This window comes from Corvus kubaryi, unplaced genomic scaffold, assembly GCF_017639235.1.
Source record: "Corvus kubaryi isolate FWS band 111438036 unplaced genomic scaffold, C.kubaryi_AGA036_p1.0 37266, whole genome shotgun sequence".
Taxonomy (NCBI): domain Eukaryota; kingdom Metazoa; phylum Chordata; class Aves; order Passeriformes; family Corvidae; genus Corvus; species Corvus kubaryi.
The window spans coordinates 770,163-789,564 of NW_024581081.1; the positions used below are offsets into that span (position 1 = coordinate 770,163).

The window sequence follows — 19,402 nt, forward strand, 5'->3', positions numbered from 1 at the left end:
AACCCCACAAATTATTTTTGCATGAATACAGGTAGTCACCAGCTAATGCTCACGACAAGGTATTACCCTCCCACAAGGGAAATACCTTCTCTGGAGAATGCTGCTGTAAGAAACCATCAATACACCTTCGTGAAGCAGCAACATTCCGTTTTAGAGATCAGTAATTTGAACGGTATTAGGCAGAGGTAGATCTGTATCAGTGATCCTCAAAGATCTGGATTCAATACAGAAAGTTTTTCCCTCGTCAGGCTTGTTAAATTTGTCTGAAACACTAAAGGAGAAAAGCCATTAAATCAGATTCCCAAGCGCCTTTCACAGGGACCTTTGCTTCCAAACCCATGAATCACTAGCAGCATCTAGTGGCCACAATAAATGAAACAGGTCGACTGTGGAATGAAATACAGGCGAATCAGTTCTAACGAGGTTTATCAGCCTATTTACATGACTACCTCGAATTAGAGCAACACTGGCATTACAGAGATTCTCTCAGATACTCGCGCTATTACTGTAACCCAAGGAACTCCTCCTGCCTGCATCAATCTGGATTCAGCCCCAAGGACAAAACAAGTAGACTGCCATCAGCACAGCCTCCTACAGTGATCTGAGCACAGTAGCAGGAACCTACATTTCCACAAGGCTGGAGAGCATCAGGAAAGTACCCAGAAGCAGCATACCTAGTTCACATGGCATGCAGGAGCATAACCTGGGAGACAGGTGCTCACACAGCCTAAGAATCACTTTACACAGGAAGAGAGTACTACGAGCTGCTGCATCAGGTCAGAGAGAGGAACAGAACAAAACTCAGAGCAACTGAAGGTCAGTTCTTCCCACGTCCTCCTGTTCTGACAGCTCCTCAAAGGGCAGAATGCATGGTACACCTGGGGCAATTACAAAACATAAAATAGATTAAAATACTAAAAAGATGAAGCAGACAGAAATCCCCATGGATTCCCAGCTACTTTAGCAACTGCTTTTTACTGTCAAGAAAAAGACACAAAAGCAAACAGAACATACAGATACTTTTATTGCTCACCTTTTATACAACAGCACACCTTCAGCCATTTTCTTTCACAGCTTTTTGACAATGTTTATGTACACAAAAAACCCAGCAAGAAGCATTATGCGGCTTTCAGTAAAGAAAAAAAACCCAAACATTAGAACACCAAACTCAGCCAGGTTTTGTTTTCTGCAGCAATAATAAAAGGGCTTCCTCCAGGCAGGAACTAATATTCCCAGGCCGTAGTGCATTTCTTTAAAAAGACAACCCCCAAAACAAATTGCCCTAGATTTGCTGAGCCAGTGGTATTAACTTGCAAATAAAATAAACTTCAGTTTGTCATTTTTTCTAGCTGATTTCAAGTAAAAATTAGGTTTGGAGGAGGAGCAACTTGTTTTGGATGGATGCAGGTCAGTTTGAATTGCTACACCTAACTACAGGCCTACACACACTATCAGTTCACAATTTAGCTTAGTTTGAAATGATCTTTGCAGATTTTGGCGGCAGTCAGTCTTCAGAGTTGAGCAGGTGGGAAAACGTTGTTTAGCAGGAGATAAGGCTACTGAACATGGCATCCACAGCAGAGCTCAGATAACACAAATCCCATTTGTCAGAGGAGCTCCCTGTGCGCACGCACGTGCTGTAACGTCATGGAGACTGAAACAAGAGGTCAGCAAGCCAAAAAGCAACACTCTGAACTGGTTTAGAACGTGTAACTCAACAATGGTTATGGGGGGGAGGAATGCAGAAGTTCTACTATGTATTATAACAGACAAATTTGACAGGTCTTGGTATTTATCCAAATCAAAACAGAAGGCAAACACAGCAGGCACATTCAAAACAGAAATGTTTTGAGCAGAGGGAACCAGTCCAACATCAAAAAAGCATGGCTATTAGTTGATGTTTAGGGTGCAGGGTGTAGTGACAATACCTTTCATTCAGACAGGTTGGAGGTGCATGGGGAGGAGAGGTCTACACAAAGTTGTACTTTGCTCAATGCAAAACATCCCACCCAAAGAGATTCTACCTGCTGTGTACAAACCTGTACTAATTCAAAGCAGCATTTAAGTCAGGCCTCTGAAACCAGGTTTTATTATGTGAGCTCTGCTGAAGTGTAAATTTTTAGCAGCCTCAGCTGGTGAAATGTCTTCCTTGTCCAAAGCCAGACTGATTATACTGATAACCTCCATGCTGGAAGTGCTGCTCAAACTGTCCTCCTTGATTAAAGTTCTGTCCACCTCTGCCCCCCCAGCCACCTCCTTGACCTCCACGGCCACCACGACCACCACGGCCACCCCTCCCTCCTCCACGTCCACCCCCTCGGTCACTGTGGGACCCACCATCTTGGTATCTGTTGTCTTGCTGGTAGCTACCGCCACCACCCCCCTGGTAGCCACTTACAGAGTAAGATGATGACTGGTAGCCACCATAGCCACCTCCCTGGTAGCCACCACCACCACCATGGTAACCACCTGTTTGAAAACCTGCATCTCTGTAGTTGCTCTCCCTGTAGCTGCCATCCTGGTAGCCACCACTTCCGCCGTCTGTCCAGCCTCCTTGAAGCTTGTTTCCTCTTCCTCCTCCTCCTCCTCTGCCGCCATGATCATAACTACCACGTCCTCCTCGTCCCCCTCTATCATGGCTTCCTTGTTCATGACCTCCTCGCCCTCCATATGATGAGTCATAGCCTCCTCTTCCTCCTCGGTCATGACCCCCATGGTCATAACCTCCCCGCCCTCCATAGGAAGAGTCGTAGCCACCTCTTCCTCCTCTGCCACCACCTTGTTGTGAGCCACCCTCTGGTCTTTTCTGCCATGGTGGCATCTCAGGAGGTGGAGGTTCGATTTCATTGGGCCTTCCTCCTCTGTCAGGCACTCTGCCCATTAGCACCTGCAAAGGGAAAGGGAAAACTGCCATAGGAGTTGTGACACCTCACAGAGAAATCACATTTACTGAGACACACCACAGACAGCACCCACTCCAAGGTTTTTACATCCAGAGGCAAATTTTGTCTGTTTGAATGTGACAGACCTCTGTCTCCAGTTAACAAAAATTAAACAGGGATTATCTAGTACTTGAAGCACTGCTAACAAGATAAGTCAGGAGACCTGTGCTTTTTGTTCAAACAGCAGGCACACCAGCATGGGCAGCACCAACACAGTCTTTCACTTAACTCTTTATCAGTCCAGAGTGCTAAACTCAAATAAGCACAAGTACAGTGCAACACAGTCTCTCTCCTAACTAGTGCTCTGAATTGCTGTAGAAGACATTGACTTGATAAATAAACAGAAAAAAATTCTATTTTTCAGTAAGGATACACAGAAACTTAACAACAGACAGGTGTGAGACAGCACTGATCAGAGTGGAGCAAGACTCTAGAAGTCTTCAGCTGTCTAAGGATGGTGTGATGTTAAAAATTTAGCAAGACAAAATAGGACAGGACATTTGTACTGCTTTAAAACAATATAACAAAGGAACTTCAACGGAAGTAGGCTACTTTGCTATTTCATGCTACTGCCTTGGAAAACATTTAATATTGATAATGGAGATAAGGTAACAGATTATGCATCAGCAGCAGAGCAATACTGCATTCCTACTAAAACATACATACATTCCGATGATATAATCAACCGGTCTTACCACTTAATTTCTTACACTCCAACAACACTAAAAAGGTGCAGAAATTATCTGGGGTGGATGGGCTGTGGTCAAATCAGCACACCACTATTCTCTCCTAAATCAATTAGAGCTTTACCTGAGGTGCAGTTGGCACCCAGAAGGTAGAAAAGCATGCACCTATCCCCACAGTTTTAAAGCACCAAGTATGCTGCTGTACATAGCTACTGAGCTGCAAATTCAGCACGTTTACTTCTGTGAGCCTATTACTCTTGTGAAATCAATTTTTGAAACAAGGCAAATTGTTTAGTGTAAGTCATGTTTCTACTGTGTCGTTATTGGAACCATACACTTGACTATAATCTATTTGTGTACCCAGGGAAATCTCATTTGTGGGATCCTTGCCTTGTGATCTTAGTACATTCTATTTACATAGACCAGAAATACAGTTACTATGTAGGTGTTATTTTAGACATGGTGACAGAATTAGGTAGCAGTAGTGTAATGACTACAGTAATTATGGTAAGACAGAGCAGGCCTACTCCCACTGAAAGTAATCCAAGGTACTTCAGCAATTTTTTACTGCCCCAAAGAAGAGACACTGTGAACCTCAATAGCTGAACTTGCACTATCCATAATGCACTAATGCATTATCTGGAATGTATAAACACCAAGTTTCTTATCCTGTATTTCCAAATTCCACTTAGAATCCTGAAAAAAAGTAGGATTTGTTACTACATTCAAGTTACTTAAATATTCCTAAAAGAACAAAAGCCATTAGTCACCAAAGGTACCTTATTAATGGCACATGCAGTCTTCTCTCGGATGGACCCGCTGCTTGTTCTCATAATCTTTGACAGATCTTGCCGAGCTGCCAAGAGGTTTGCAATTGATATAGTGCACTTAGTAGATAAGAGGGCACGCTTTGGCTGGTAGACTTTAGCCAGTTTTTCTGTTTGACTCTGTTGGAGTAAAGAAAAATAAAACCCAGTCAGTTAAAGCAATGGGACACCTCAACAGAAGAATCAAATCAGCAATGAATAACAAGCCACTACTGCAAATAGAACAAAAAGTTAATATAAAATCAGTGAGAAGTACTTTATAACTAAGGATTACTTCAACAAAACTAGCATTTGTCACATTCATTTCTTAAGTAAATAGGAAACACAATTCTGACTGACCTGCCAAGACACCAATGAGCTGACAATTTTAACAATGTATATACATGCAGACTGTATTACTTCCAGGCAGTCAAACACATAATAGAAGTGTGTCATATAGTTATGTGAATTTCTGCTAGTGTCCAGAAGACACTGAAAGCTAAACACATTTGTGTTTAGGCTTCAGGCCTCCTTCTGTGCTTTCACCCTGACCCGCACCCATTCCAGTTAGGCCAGCATCACCCCATCTCCAACACTTCTCAGCAGAAAAAGGTCCTGTTAACTCTTCACTCTTCATTCCAGTCAGCTTCTTCACAAAGACAAGGCACCAAGAGCAACTGGCAGAACTAGAAATGAGATCCTACACTCAACTTTGCCTTGCATGCAATGTCTCTTCCTCTACTAACCATTCTGGCTTTTTTGAACACCTCCAAAATTTTCCAGCTGAGACACATGAGGAATCTGTGCTACCAGACAGGAGTTACCACACAACTTACGTCTCCCTTCAGTTATCAACAGAGTATAGTGTGTGATGCAGTTGGGATAAACCAGACTGCTATCTGAATGCAGATGAAGGCAGTGAGGATAGGCAAACCAGGTTCTCCAACATACCTTAACAGCACAAAAACTTAGGAGCACATTTTAAAATCCTAAAATCTTATTTTCCATCTAAAGGCAGAAAACTGGAATATGACACTGGCTAAAGGTAGGAGAAGCAAATGTATTCACCAGAGTACTAGTGTGCTTTTCCCTGGTAAGTCTGACTGAGCTCTGAACACAATGTTTTGGTGCTATGATACTGTTATAGGTGAAACTTGAAATTTTAACTTGAAAAAATCCCTATTAATAGACTGCAAGGGTTTTTTTTCCCCTGGCATTTCCACTACCTGGAGAAATGGCTATTTAGTCATACTACTGTATTCTGATACTTTTCAAATAAAAAATAAAATTACCATCTAGCTAAAAGTTACTGTCAAAACAAACTGGAATACTACAGCAACATTCTCCAATTTTGTACTGTTATGCTTCTAAAAAAAAATTGCATTTTAATAGATATAAATGCATATACACAACTTGTGGGTTTTGTGAAAATATTTTGTGTAGCTAGTCAAGTTCAAAAATATCTGAGAATTCCTAGGAAAAAAACCAAAAACACATGGATAAAGATGGCAAAGCTGTAACACAATTAGAAATCCCTGCTTTTTAAACATAATTCACATTTTTGCTCATTTTTATTTACTATTAAAATATTTAAACAGTCAGCTAGTTCTCCAGTCATCTACTAAAAAGCCTGAAGAATACAAGGTTTAAGAGAGAGTACACCAGTAGAAGTCCTACTCAGATGATGAAACAGAAAATGGGACAGGTCACAGTTTATTATTAAAGTACAGTTGCTTTTTGAAAAAAACATTTATTTAAAAAACCCACTTGATTCTATGTGCCACAGTTTAGCACTAATAACTCAAACACTGTCAGCAGCATTCTTAAACACCATGTTAGCAGATCCAGTTTAGTCCTAGAAACTAAATTACATTTACTTTTTAAATCTTGTCATTTCCTTCTGAGACATAGGAAATAGGGAAACCATGTAATTATTTCTAAAAGCAGATTATGCATCACATACTCAAAGGAGAACAGATCTCATGCCACAGCCACTTGCACGGTTCAAAGACAAAAGAAGCACATAAAGTACTACCCTGTCTATGAGGTAAGAACAAGTAGTGCCTTAGCAGCTTTTCTCATGTGCATCTGGGAAGCTGTGTTTGCAGACACACTTTGAGTTAAGGAAATCTGACTGCTGTGGACAGCACAAAGATACCGGATGGTCAACAGGAAGATGTTTTTCTACCATCACACGAGACACAGCACCTAATGGTTCACATTATGGTACTCTGAACATGGTTGGATCAGTAATCTTTATTTTTTCTAGTGGCTTTGGTGTGTAGTTACACATGGTCTGTCTTCTCATTTTACAAACTGATTTAAAACCCAACAAATCAGTTTTAAGTAAAATATTTTTAATCCTCTTACACTGTCATAAACTTCTTCAGATACTCAAAACAAAACCAGACAACTCCTGTGATTATTTCTGACTCATGAAGGACAAAACAATGATGCAATTTTGCGGAGATACTTATTATAAAGGGTTACCATTAACCACTACTTCACAGCAAGTTATTTGTACCTTAGCTCTATCTGACCAGCCAAAGGATTGCACAGTAACATCCAAACGTTTGACTAACAGTTTTCTTCGGACTTCGTATTCATTGACTATGGCTTGATTAATTGCTTCAATTTTTTCCTGAAACAAAAATTTGCAAGCATTATTTATAGATCATAAATGGAACATTTCTACTTAATAAACTATGTGGATGGAAGAGAGTATGACACACAGAGATACTATGCAGAGCTTAAGATTGCAATTATCTACCTTGTCAAATGGACTCACAGCCAAGCTGTGCCTGCAGATGTTATCTTCCTGAAGCTTCCAAGGCTCATGTTCAGCCTCCTACCATTTCTAACAGCACAAAAACTGCACACACTGCTTTCTCAACATCCACCAGGACAAAGCAAAGGTGACAATATACTACAGGCAACAAGCTGAAGCAAGGGCATATGTAAGTCCTAGGAAACAGGACAGGACATCCTTGCCTTCTTAAAAAGTAGTAAGCTTAAGGACAAAGAGCAAAGATAAAGGACTAAAAGTAAGTACAGTACTGTAAGAGGATCTTGATTAAAGTACAATCTGCATACAGGAAAAACAACAAAGTGCCCTAAAGGAAAAAGTCACCATGAGAAACACACCTGGTAGCAGAAAGTGGTTTAGTTAGAGCAGCAGGAGAGATATGCACCATTAGGGAAATAATTTATGTATCGACAGAGGCCTGGCTGGAGGGGGGGCAGTGGGGCCCACTTTAGTCTCAACAGTACAAACACTGAAGAAAGCAGACTACTGGGAGAAGATGTGCTTCAGCCTTAAGCAAGAGAGACCTGAAGTCTTGCAGCAGCAGCCGTAGCTTTGTGCTTGGTGCAGCAGCAGTGATTAACCCAGGCACCATCCTCCTAGAACAGCAGGTGACAAATCCCAGCTGGAGAAGATCCCGGCTCTGCAGCCTGGGTGTACAACATCTCTCCCAGCTCCTACCTGCATACTCACTGCCTCTTGGAGAGGCTGGGAAGGAAGCAGACTACTCCAAATGAGAGAAAGAGGAGGGCATTATGAAAAGACCCATAGTTTAGCTAAAAAAAAAGCCCCAGATGACACCATCTCAGCTGGGCTAGATCACACAGACAGTGCTGGCAAAGGCCAGGAGAGGAAGGTTTAAGCTACTGCACAAGCATGCTGGTCAGCACCACCACTGTAGATCTTTTATTTTAGAAAAGTTTAACCTGCACCTGGACCCAGAGATTCATGAGTCTAAGATCTTATCAGTTGCTGCACATTTATTGCACCAACATATACATTATACTGCAAGAAATTATCATCTTGTCCTCAGAAAGAAGAATCATTTTGCAACACACAGAATCAAGACCAATACTTTATATACTTGAAAAAGGCAACTACCTGCAACTACTCACCCAGTGAGCTGGTCCCAGTTGCTTCTTCAGTAAAGGCTTTCCAACATGATTAGGTGGAACCTTTGCTAGAGTCTCCTTCAGCTGTTAGGAGACACAAAATTATAAGCTTTGGCTAACAAAATTAGCTTTTCAAGATTCAAGTTAAAGGAGAGGACTGTTGGATAGTCAGAGGTATGACAGAGCAACCTCCAATATCACGTTATTTTCTCTGGAACAGAGAACCATGCACACTTCTTTTGGAAGGCAACTGTTTTTAGATTTCTGGTAGTCTCAGCTATAATTACTTAGAAATTAAGAGAAGGAACTACAGACTAGATCAACAGTTAAAACAAAGATACCATGAGGTGCAGGTCCTCTTGAAGCCAGAGGGATTATTCTACACATCATCTCTTTAATTCAGAAAAAACCCCACATTTGTATCAAAAAGCTTATATTAAGACCATGTGAAATATAACATGACCCAAAGAAGGACCCCTCTTTACAATCAAAAGGGGAAAAATCTTTAATATGAAATTTTAAATCTAACTTGCATTTTAGGAGTTTGGGCACAACTTATTTTAAAAAATCACAACAGCCCAGAGAACACACACATGTAAGGAATACAAATAAATGGAATCACACAAATTGATGAAGTCTTAGGGAAAAGGTGTTAAGTTTTGCTTTAGTTACACCACCTTTTAATTGAAACATTTTTAAAACACTAAAAAAATAAAAACATCATCCCATACAAATTTGTTTAGGTGTATTTCTTGAAAAACATTTCTCTTTAACATTCTTCCTGAGGCCTAAGCTCAGCATTTTCTATGTCTCCTGCAGCAAGTGATGGCATTAAAACCTAGAGCAGTCACCCTGGAAGGCAATGATAGCAGTAGTCCCTGACCTCATGCCTTGGCATGGAAAAAGCCTTTAAAATCATTTTCAAAATTCTCTTTGCATATGCAGTAAAACACATTAACTCTCCTTCACAATTCAAACACTGGAGTTTCACAAGAGACAAATGTCGCCCAGGTAGCAGAACTATTTTCCATCAAAACAGTAACATCATAAGTATTCCAACTTTTCTTCCTTTGGATCTTACTTTTTTTTCAATTCCACTGAAGAACTGGAACATCGTTATGTTGGCGGGAGGCTTGGACATGCCTAAAGCAATACATATGCCTTTCAGCTCCTGAAAGACTTCACTGCCACCTCCTTCCTGGGCTTTTTTAGGAGGGGCATTCACACACAGCATTCTGGCAGCTTCCAGTTCTGAGATGAGGTATGCTGGGGTAAGAAAAATTAGATTTGACCATCAGATCCAGCAGAGTTAAGTTATTTTAGAGCCAGTGAAAACTCAAGTGCTTACAAACAACAGCTGTGCAAATGGACTGTTTTAGATAGAGTGAGGGATAGAAATTTTGTATCCACAGAACACAACAAACAGAGGACAGGTTTAGTACAACCAATTAAAGCCTGGAAAAAATCCCCATGATTCCAGCAGGTATTAATCCCAGAGTTCAACAGAGCACAGCTCTTTTCCTTCATGCTTCACCCAGCAAAGACAGGAAACTAGGAACATGGAAACAAGCAGGATGAGGGACTGGGATGTGCATTAAGGGTAGTCAAGCAAGCACTTCTTGAGGCTCTAGGAAAAAAGCAAGGAAACGAGTAAAGAGAAGTGAAATGTTGGGTGAATCTCCTCTACTTTCCCACGCAAAATGCAGAGTGGAAAAATAATCCCACTTAGAAGTACTATTGAGAATTCATGTTTACAATAACTTCGGAAAGGAAGGCTGTAACTGATGAAATAGAAGCTAGAATGGCTGAAGTTCTCTTCAATATCAGAACTGTAAGAGCCTACCACTACATTGTAAGTCCTTTATCAAACAGAGAAAAATCAAAATCACAATTTCTGAACACAGTATATGCCCAGAATTTCAGCATCAGGTGTCATTTACAGTGATACAAATTTATAATGATACAAAGAGCCTTTGTTGGCAGGTGTCACAACTTTAAGGTTTGACTTTTAAAAAATGCACAGGTTTAGCAATACTCTTCTCATTAGTCATACTGAGTGACCATAGCAATAACGTACATAAACATTTCTAAAAATAAGAAAAATTGATACTGCAGACACACTTGTGAGCAGAGAAGTAGACCCATGGCTGTACAGAAGAAGCTTATTATTCATAAAATTGGGCAGATAAAAAGATTAATAAAACACAGCATTTTAATGATCTCTAGAATTTCTTCTAGATCTCTAAAATGTCTTCTGCTAAAGATACAGAACACCTTATAAATAAAAAGGTTCTTAGAATATGTAAAGCAGTGAAGCATCCTCTCTCAGGTCTTTCAGCAATACTTTATACAGGGTTTTCTTACACTGAACTTCCAATTATTTACACTCTTTTCAGGCCTACTGGAAAAGAAACTACCAGAATAATTTTGTTTCAAAAACTTAGAGATCTCATTTAAGCTACCTTCAACCTCCTCTGACAATGCCAAAAATTTTTAAGTCTGTCACTAAGACAAATGTTCTTCAGATAGTGATTCTTTTTTGCAGACCTCTTCTGAACCAGCCTGAAACTCTTGTACTTTTTGTTTTTGCAGATGCCACTACCTAACATTGTATTCTAGTGATGCTGCACACTCAGGGCAATCAATCCTAACTACTCAGGTTTATTTGGTGCATTCCTCTCTCAGCAATACTGCTACATCCTCCAAGTGACATAAACTGTGCTGCATTTCATTGAAGTGTAAAATACCCTGGCATTTCATTACAGAGGTTTATCCTGTTTCTCCCAAAAAAACCTAGTTTTATGGCTCACAACAGGATACCTAATAAGTTCACTTGATGCAGCTTAAGAAAGCTATGCAACTATCGTGGTGCACAAAAAAGGAGTTTGGCACTATTGCAATTTCACATTTGACAGTAAACACAGTAATCCTGCCAGATAGGATACCAAAGTTCAGCTCCTGAACACGGCCTTATATTACCAAAACGTACATCCCAAAGGACCTCTGGGATAAACTGTGTGTCACAGACAAGCCAAATTTATTGAATGGCTTGGCTGAGAGAAAATAAGCTGAACAGGAGATTGGTTGAGCTACAAATTATTTTAAATGCAACAGCTACCTCATTTCATCCGACATTTTTGAACATACTACAAAAAATATTCAGATTAAGTCTTCTCATCTACTGTTGAAATACAGGAACCTACTCTGTAATTAACTTTTGTATCTCAGATGAAGGCAGAACTAAATTTCTTTTTGAAAAGTTAAAGAATCAGCAGCAACTGAGGAAGCAAATAAAACATTAACTCACATTTAATTTGAGATCAGATTAAAACTAGTACTGCAATTTCTAACTCGGAGACTTGTATTTTTTTATTTTAATGTGAGTCAATATCACACACCTTTTACAAATTCAGGTACTATTTCTTCTCCTCTAACATTTCATAGGCAGAAATAAAACCAATTTAGCTGTAGAGATTTGATGGGCAGAAAAGACATCACCATTGCTAACATTAATTTCCTTTCAGTCAGCAGAAGGCAACAGCTATTTGCTAAGGATGATGATCAAAAGAACTGGAAGTTGGGATAAAACATTCTCTCTTTCATAACAATTCCAACTGTTGTCAGTGTAGGAAAATGCAAGTTTTGTGGCACCTTGCAAGTCATCACACTGGGAGGGGGCTCCAAAACTATGATGCATCTGATGTTAGTGGTCATTTTTACAACCATGCTAAGTGGAGTTCAGTAGCTAAATTCAGGCAGAATTCTTCAAATAATCCCCTTTTTGTTGTGCCTTTTCAGAAGTAATAGGACAGGCTTTTTGCTCGTGAATGCAAAAAAGGTTAATACTCATAATATCTTCCGTCATATACTGGCTACACATTGACTGGTAAACCCAGAAGTGTCATACTCTGACACTGTAAATTACAGAAAAAATAATGCATATTTTTAGGTAACTACACTGTGGTACATTGTGCTAGACAAACCAGTATCTCATTAAGTGGAAGAAACAATACTATGAATCTTGCAGAAAACCAGATTTGCTTGCAAGCACCCTTTTAACTTACTAAGCAGCAAGAGACAGTTCTTTTGATTATGAAGGCGTTTTGTCACATCTCCTGATGTTAATGACGCATACGGACAGTTCATTTCAGACAGCAACCCACTCATTTCAAGCTGAAATTCTTCTGCTTCATTTGGACCTTAGAAAGAAAAGAATAATCATTCATTCACTGCTAATATATATGGGGCTATGATTAGAATGAATTAGTTATTTAAAAAAATAAATCTTTTGCTTGAGTTGCTATTTAATACTAAGACCTGTTTTTAATGGAGGCCAAGTGCATTTCTTGGGTTCCTCCAAGACACAGCATAACCTATTTGGAACCATGATATGCTTCACTAATGTAAAATTTTGTTTCACTGACAGCTTTTCCAAGCTACAACAGACAGGCACTGGCAACTTCTACAATGAAAGGGGACATTAAAAACATCACAAATTTTACAGGTGTATTTTAAATATCAATTATCTCTTCCCATTACAAATGTCTCAGATAGTTATGACAAAGTCATGAATAATAAACATGGCTTATGAATGCTCTTTTTTTTTCCTATTTCTTCTCCCTGTAAGCCCACATTTGTCAACTGATTTTATTTCATATCAATATCCTTTAAAAATAATTAAGTCATGTAAACAAAACCTTTGACTGATATTTCTGTCAAAAATTACTGAAACTAATCAGAATTTTTTAGGTAAAAAGAAACAGTGATGAGAAGTAGCTATTTTTTATCTTTTGGAAAGAGACTTCATCCCCAAATGTCTGTTATTCCCAAACTCAAGACATACAAAATGAAGGTAGGACTTGAAGGTACTCCAGCTAACATGTTTCTATCACTGTGTTTAAAGAACTTGAAATTGGTGTTTGAAAACTTCTGGATTGTATTTTTACACAGAGCATAGAATAGGAACCTTATACTACTAGAAGGGGTGAGGTACTGTATTGCTACAGAGAAAGAATGTGAAATACACTCAAAGAAGAAAGAATGAACATGTCAAAAACAGAGAGAAAGGAAGCAACAGATGCTGAGGTAAAAGGCAACAACCTTTGGCCACTGAGTAAATACAAAGCTCAGCTCATAAAGACATTATGAGTTAATATATTAGATATTCAGCAATATGGGTTATTATACCAATTTAACAATTTAATCTGTAGAATGTCACGACTAGCTGACCAAAACCAACTTTTTTTTTGAAAGCTAAGGTTTGCTTCCTCCACCAAAATGAAAAACAATCATTTTCAGGCTCCTTCTCAGAGCATTTCATGAAGAGGGAAAAATTCATAGAAAGCACAGAGTTAAGGTAACCAACACTAAAAAGAAAATATGGTTACCGTAGTCAGAAGAATGTTACCCTGAATAGCAGTACTATTGACATCAAAATTACAAAAGGAAGCATTTAAACAAAATATTCTCACGATCTAATAAAAACCCCACTAGCATTAATGTTTCCCTAAATCCACCTAAGAACGTTAAAAAACAATATGGCTGAAAAATTGAAAGAAAAAGCTAATTTCAGAAGAAAGACAGTTTGATCGCCACTATTATTTCAACCTACACTGGCTGTTCATTAGGCAAGCTTGAGGTGGAAAATACCCAAAATCTGGCAGTGTGCAGACAACACTCCCTGGTACAACAGATATCGTCAGCCCTAATCTCTGTGGCATGCAAGAACACCCTTTAAGTGCATGTTTGTGCTGGAGTTATGACTACTTACTGTTGGTTGCCTGCACGTTTTCCTCTAGTTTACAGAAGAGCCGTAACTCAGACACCAACCAAGCACAGAGTTTGGTGAATTCAGGGGAGCTGGCTCCATGAGAGACTGCCTGAGCCAGCGCTCCGTCGTCTAACAACGGGCCTTTGTAACTGCAAAGTAAAACAAAATTAATATTCATATTTGCTGTGACTAATGTCCTTTGATAGATTTATTTTATCCTCTAAACATATTGAGAGCTACAACCACAACACGTCTGCAGTGCTGATCTCCAGGAGCGGTGATTCCTGGACTGAACTGTAGCAGGAAGCACACTGAAAACATCTGAGTAAACTCAGCATTTCTGTGCACATTAATTTACCATCCAAGAGACTGTGTCACAAAATATCACCATCAAAGGTTTCCTCCTCCAGAATCTTACCATGTACAATGGCAACTTCTCTGCCTCCATCTCTTGAAGATGTTACTGACAACAGATCTATCCAGGGCAACTGCAGTCTCAGAGAATCCTTCCTGAGCTCTACATACTGCTTTACAGTTGAATAATTACTGCTGAACAAGTGCATCTTTTCTGTCATTTCCTATCACATATAAAAGGGTTGCCATACAAAACAAAGCCTTTGATAGAAATATTACAAAAGGGATCTGCATGACAATATCCTCTCCTGAAAACCCAACCTCCCTAAATAAGCACAAGAAAAATCAATGGAATTAGTTCTTTGCATAAGCAAAATAAGCCAAATATCAGACCTAGTGTAAGAAAGCATGAGTTTACAATCAGATCTTAGAAAACAGTTTTCAGGACATCTCTCAGGGGGGAGACTGAAGAGCAGGGAGAAGGCTGCCTTATTAACCAGGTACAAACACAAGTTAGAGTTCACCCGAGTATTTTAGAAAAAAATTGTACAATATTTTGGTATACTGTCCCCAAAAGAGAACATCCAAGAGTGCATATAACCAACTGAAATCTCTTGGAAACTTCCAGGTAAAGTCACCCACTACATCACAACAATCCAATGAGTTCAGGCAAACTCTTGGCAAATATCAGGAATAAAAAAAAAAAAAATCTCAAATTGAAATGTAATTCTCTTCACTCTGCTCCTGTGCTTAGTATCACATACAAAGGATTTGGTCTTTACTGTAGTGGCCTGTTACTTCAGCCAAGTAAAATGAAGAAGCCACACTCAAAAATAACTTTTACCTCACAGAGCAGCTTGATTTGTGACAGAGTTAATCTACTGGCAGCTGGTGGGAAGCTGTAATCTCATGCATTACAACCCTACTCCATGACCACAGTAGGCTGGACACTTCAAGAGGCTAATTAGAGCAAGTTTAAGTCCCATCCCACAGACGTTTCAGACATACACATGTTGGTCTGGGAACATCTGGGACTCAGAATAGAAGCATCCAGTTATAGATTAAAGTAGAAAGGAAGCAGTGGCAAGCCTTTTGCTTTGGGAGGATCAAGATTTAAGGCCCTGGTCACATTTTCTAGAGGCACCTTTTCTAGATTTTTTCTTTAACAGAGGTAACATCTTGAATGTGTTATTTCTGATAACTATGACTTCACCTACACATCGATCTGGCCAATAATCCAACTTGCAGATTCCTTGCAAGCAGCTTTTTCCTTCTGTTTCTGCCAATGGCACATGTTCTAGAGCTACACATTCTTTTGGTAACACTGTACTATCCCGTCTGTTTGCTTTCTCAACAGTTCAGCAAACTGATTTACAAGACAAGAGGCCACCATCTGAACACCTTAAGCACAATTACAAAAAGAAACAGCTCTTTAACATGCAATGCTATTAAAAAAAAAAAACCAACAAGCAATATATTAGAAATGGCTTCAGTATCTGGTGAGAAAAAGTAAGTTGAACCATGAAGACCGTGAAGCTTTTGCCAAAACCTCAAACACCCCAGTCTTTTCAGACACCAAGAAACAGAAGTCCTTTAGACACATGCAGAAGTTTTCCCAGTTGTTACCAATACTGCTGAGGTCTCATGTCTTTCATCCTCCAAATTTTCTTTTCAACTACTGTTGTCAATTTTGCTTCATGTGACTTATTTGTTCACCTACTTTCACTGTTTGCTTCATTTCTTTATGTCAAAAATCAACAACACTTTCTGTCTCTAATTGCACAAATCAGGAGCACAAATCCACTAGTACCCTTTTAAACATATGACAGAAAAAAGAAGCCAATCACAGTATTTTCATTGTGGCAGAGTGGCCTTTTCACATTTCAGTCGGAGAAATACCTGCCAAAACAGAAGCCTATTTGTCAAGCTTTGCAACTATCATCACTAACTTAGCCTGGAAATATAATCTTTGTTGGAGCATAATGACTCTAGACATAAAGTGATTTATGGGAATGGGGCCAATGTGAGTAAATACAGCTGTTTGCATAGAACCAGCAGAAATTATAGCTGCCTGTCCTCTGAACTCTCAATAGTTTACAGCTATGGGAGCTTACAGCAGGACGTGTTCTCCATGCTCTCCCTTTCATAATTATGGAACCTTTACCCGTTACTCTGACAAAGTAACAGGTCTAAACAGCGAAAGTTTCCTGTGCTTTTCCTATTACACTTTAAAAAATGTAAAGAGAACAAACACTCACTAATTTGCGATTCTTTTTACTATTTTTCCCCCCACTAAATATGAAGCCTGAAGGTTTTCTTCTTGTCTGACTTATCTTTAAAGGTCTCTTTATCCCTTCCCACCCTCAGCTAGGACCGCTAGGCAGAACAGAGCAGCAACCGACGAGATGGCACCCAAGAATCAAAGAGATCAGAGAAGTGCAACGCTCGCCAAGGCCGTGCAGCTAAAGACCTGCCCGTCTGGCTTGGGGCATCATCACCAGCCCCGCTCTGGGGGCAGCTCTGACAAAAAGGGACCATTCCAGGCGCTGCCGTGCGCTGTGGCCCTCAGGAGCGACAGCGGCTCCGCCTGCGCGCGGCGGACAGCGGCGCTGTGTCCCCTGCCGGGCCGCCCTCTGCTCCCGGCCCACACCGGGAGCGCCCCGCACCCCCACCCCCGGACACGTACCCCAGGTCCTCCAGCGACTCCAGCACGTCGTTCTCCAGGAGCTCGAACTCCATCCTGCGGCGGGACACGGGGGGCAGACCTGCGCGACAGCGGGACTCAGCGGCACCAGTACTCGAACCCCCACCGCCCGCCATTCCCCCCCTTCTCCAGCCCACCCCGGCTCCGTGGGGAAGGCTCAACTCTCAACCCCCGCCCTGCGGTGAGGGAGAGCCCCCAAGGCCGCAGCCCCTCTCCCCGCTCCCCATGCTCGCCCTCTTCCCGAGCCCCCGCGGCCCCACGCACAGCGTTCGCAGCTGCGCCGCCGACTGCCGGGTTGGCATCTCAGGGCGGGGAGCGCGGCTCCGAGGCCCCCGGCCTCACTCTTCACCCGGCTTTTCTAGGGCCGCCCAACCCCATGCCTGACCGGCGCCGCCTCCGTCCGCGGCGGTCTCCGCCTATCCGCCGAGCGGAGCAGCATTGCTAAACAGAGACGCGGGTCCGAGCCCGGAAAACGGGTTGTTTCTGTGGGAGAGAAGCCCGGGACGAGCCAAAGATCTCACTTTTCTGTTCAGGCTCCAGCACGGGCAGACCCGGAAGAAGAACACCCCCCTCCCCGCCACGGAGCCCGCGCAGGAATGTGCTGCGGCGAGCGGCGTCGAGGCAACGGGCGGGGGAAGGGGGGAGGACGGGGCGCCGGAAGGGTCAAACAACGCCAGGCAGCGAGCGCGCGTCCCCACCCTGAGAAGACCCCGCAGCACGGCCGGGACCACAAATCCCGGCATGCCTTGCGCGCAGCAGGGCCCCTCGCGGGGGGCGCCCGGCAGCGAGTACAATTAATAAAATTAATTAATCGAAATAGTTTCAGTTCAATTACTATATGGAATCCGAGGGTCTCGTTTCTCCTCTGCTCCGTGCCCCGGCGGCGCGGGCTGCAGCGGTGTCACGGTCGGGACGTGGCGTTTGGGGATGCCGAAGGCTGCGCTGAGCGTACCAGAGCCTGCCCGACTCTGTGCCGTGAAACTCCGCACAGACGCTCTGGCAGCTTTTTTAAAAAATATTTTAAATTCGGGGGGGGGCAGGGGAGGGGTGTAGCAGCGTTCATTTTTTCCAGCTGCTCAGTTGCCAGCATCTTAAGAGGGAAAGCCGTGCACGTAGGTACAGATCCATGACCGGGAACACAAAGCCCAGTTACGGGGCTAAAGGGGCTCATTCTGCTTGCTCTCTGCAGCTCTGTTAGCCAGCACTGCCCAGCTGCCCGGGACAGCAGTCCCACAGAACGTCAGTACTGGAAAGGAGGCACGGATAAGAGCATATGTTGGGATGGCTACACCATTCTAGGGAAAGCCAAAACCATTTGTGCGAAAAATAATCCCAGTCTGTCACCAGCAGCGAGCTAATGCTGCAGGAGGGGAGTCCCGTACTTCATGAAACTGCCCTTGGCAGGCACAAAGAAGAAAAGCTGCAGTCAAAATATGAAGGATCTTGTATCCTCAAGCTAGGTAGGAGGATAAAGAAACAGTACCTTGAAGGGCTAGAAAAAACAAATACTTCACTAGCAGACAGCTCAGTCACCAGTTCTGCTACTAAAGACGTATCAACTACACATTTAGGGGGAAATTACCTCCTAAGGACTAAAATCTTAATGTCAAAGGAATAATACAGGCATTCTACTTTGTGGATTTACTTCTAGTTGTACAGTGGTTAGTACAGTGTAGCCATAGACCACTTCAATTTTTTAAAAACGAAAGAGATAAAGCTGGCAAGCTGCCTTGTCACTGCTGGGCTGTGAGAATTACCTGATTTTCCTTTAGTCAACCCATTTTTGATTTAAAGCATCTCAGGTGTTCTGCTTGGGAGCCTTGCCTGGGTGGATAGTCTAAACTGGAGATCTGGGGGATTGGGCTTGTAGCGGGTTGGGTTTGTAACCGAGCAGAAACACCAATTTAGAGTAGTGGTTTGGTCCAAAATACTCATTATTGTTTATCTTCTGTGAGATAAGAATTAGGAGAAATGCAAAGCAGGCACCAAACTTGAAAGAATATAAAGAAGTTTATTAACAGACCTAAAAAAAGGGGGAAAAAAATTATACCACCTTCAGAACTCTCCTCCTCCCCCCACCTTCCTCCCTTCTCCCACTGACAATGTGAAAAGACAACCCTTGAGATGTTCAGTCTGTTTACCACTTCCAAATAACCTTGTTCAGTCCATTTAGAAAGAGAAGTCTCTTCTTGCTCGTGCTATGAGAACATTATCACAACGAGACA

The 19,402-nt window shown here is 41.6% G+C and overlaps 1 protein-coding gene across 2 annotated transcripts; it reads right to left on the reverse strand.

The window, feature by feature from the left end:
- Positions 1-1,006: 1,006 nt before the first annotated feature.
- On the reverse strand, positions 1,007-17,717 carry FAM98A (family with sequence similarity 98 member A). 2 transcript variants are annotated; one of them, XM_042025021.1, is made up of 9 exons: positions 17,699-17,717; positions 17,160-17,238; positions 14,120-14,268; positions 12,414-12,548; positions 9,431-9,615; positions 8,353-8,433; positions 6,959-7,075; positions 4,408-4,575; positions 1,007-2,887 (listed from the first exon to the last, which is right to left on the reverse strand). In XM_042025021.1, the coding sequence occupies exons 2-9, from the start codon at positions 17,210-17,212 to the stop codon at positions 2,129-2,131; spliced, it is 1,647 nt and encodes a 548-aa protein (XP_041880955.1). In that variant the 5' UTR covers positions 17,213-17,238; positions 17,699-17,717; the 3' UTR covers positions 1,007-2,128. The 2 variants fall into 2 exon arrangements, with proteins under 2 accessions (XP_041880955.1, XP_041880954.1); XM_042025020.1 differs by lacking the exon at positions 17,699-17,717 and adding an exon at positions 17,442-17,551.
- Between the last annotated feature and the right edge of the window lie 1,685 nt (positions 17,718-19,402).

Bases quoted from the DNA above. Each gene is read 5' to 3' on its own strand.
- FAM98A (XM_042025021.1), bottom strand. From the start codon at position 17,212: ATGGAGTTCGAGCTCCTGGAGAACGACGTGCTGGAGTCGCTGGAGGAC. The intron at 12,549-14,119 runs GTAAGTAGTCAT...TTTCTTTCTAAG, and splicing joins AAACGTGCAGGCAACCAACA to GTCCAAATGAAGCAGAAGAA. The intron at 8,434-9,430 runs GTAAGATCCAAA...GTCTCCTAACAG, and splicing joins TCAGTGGAATTGAAAAAAAA to CTGAAGGAGACTCTAGCAAA.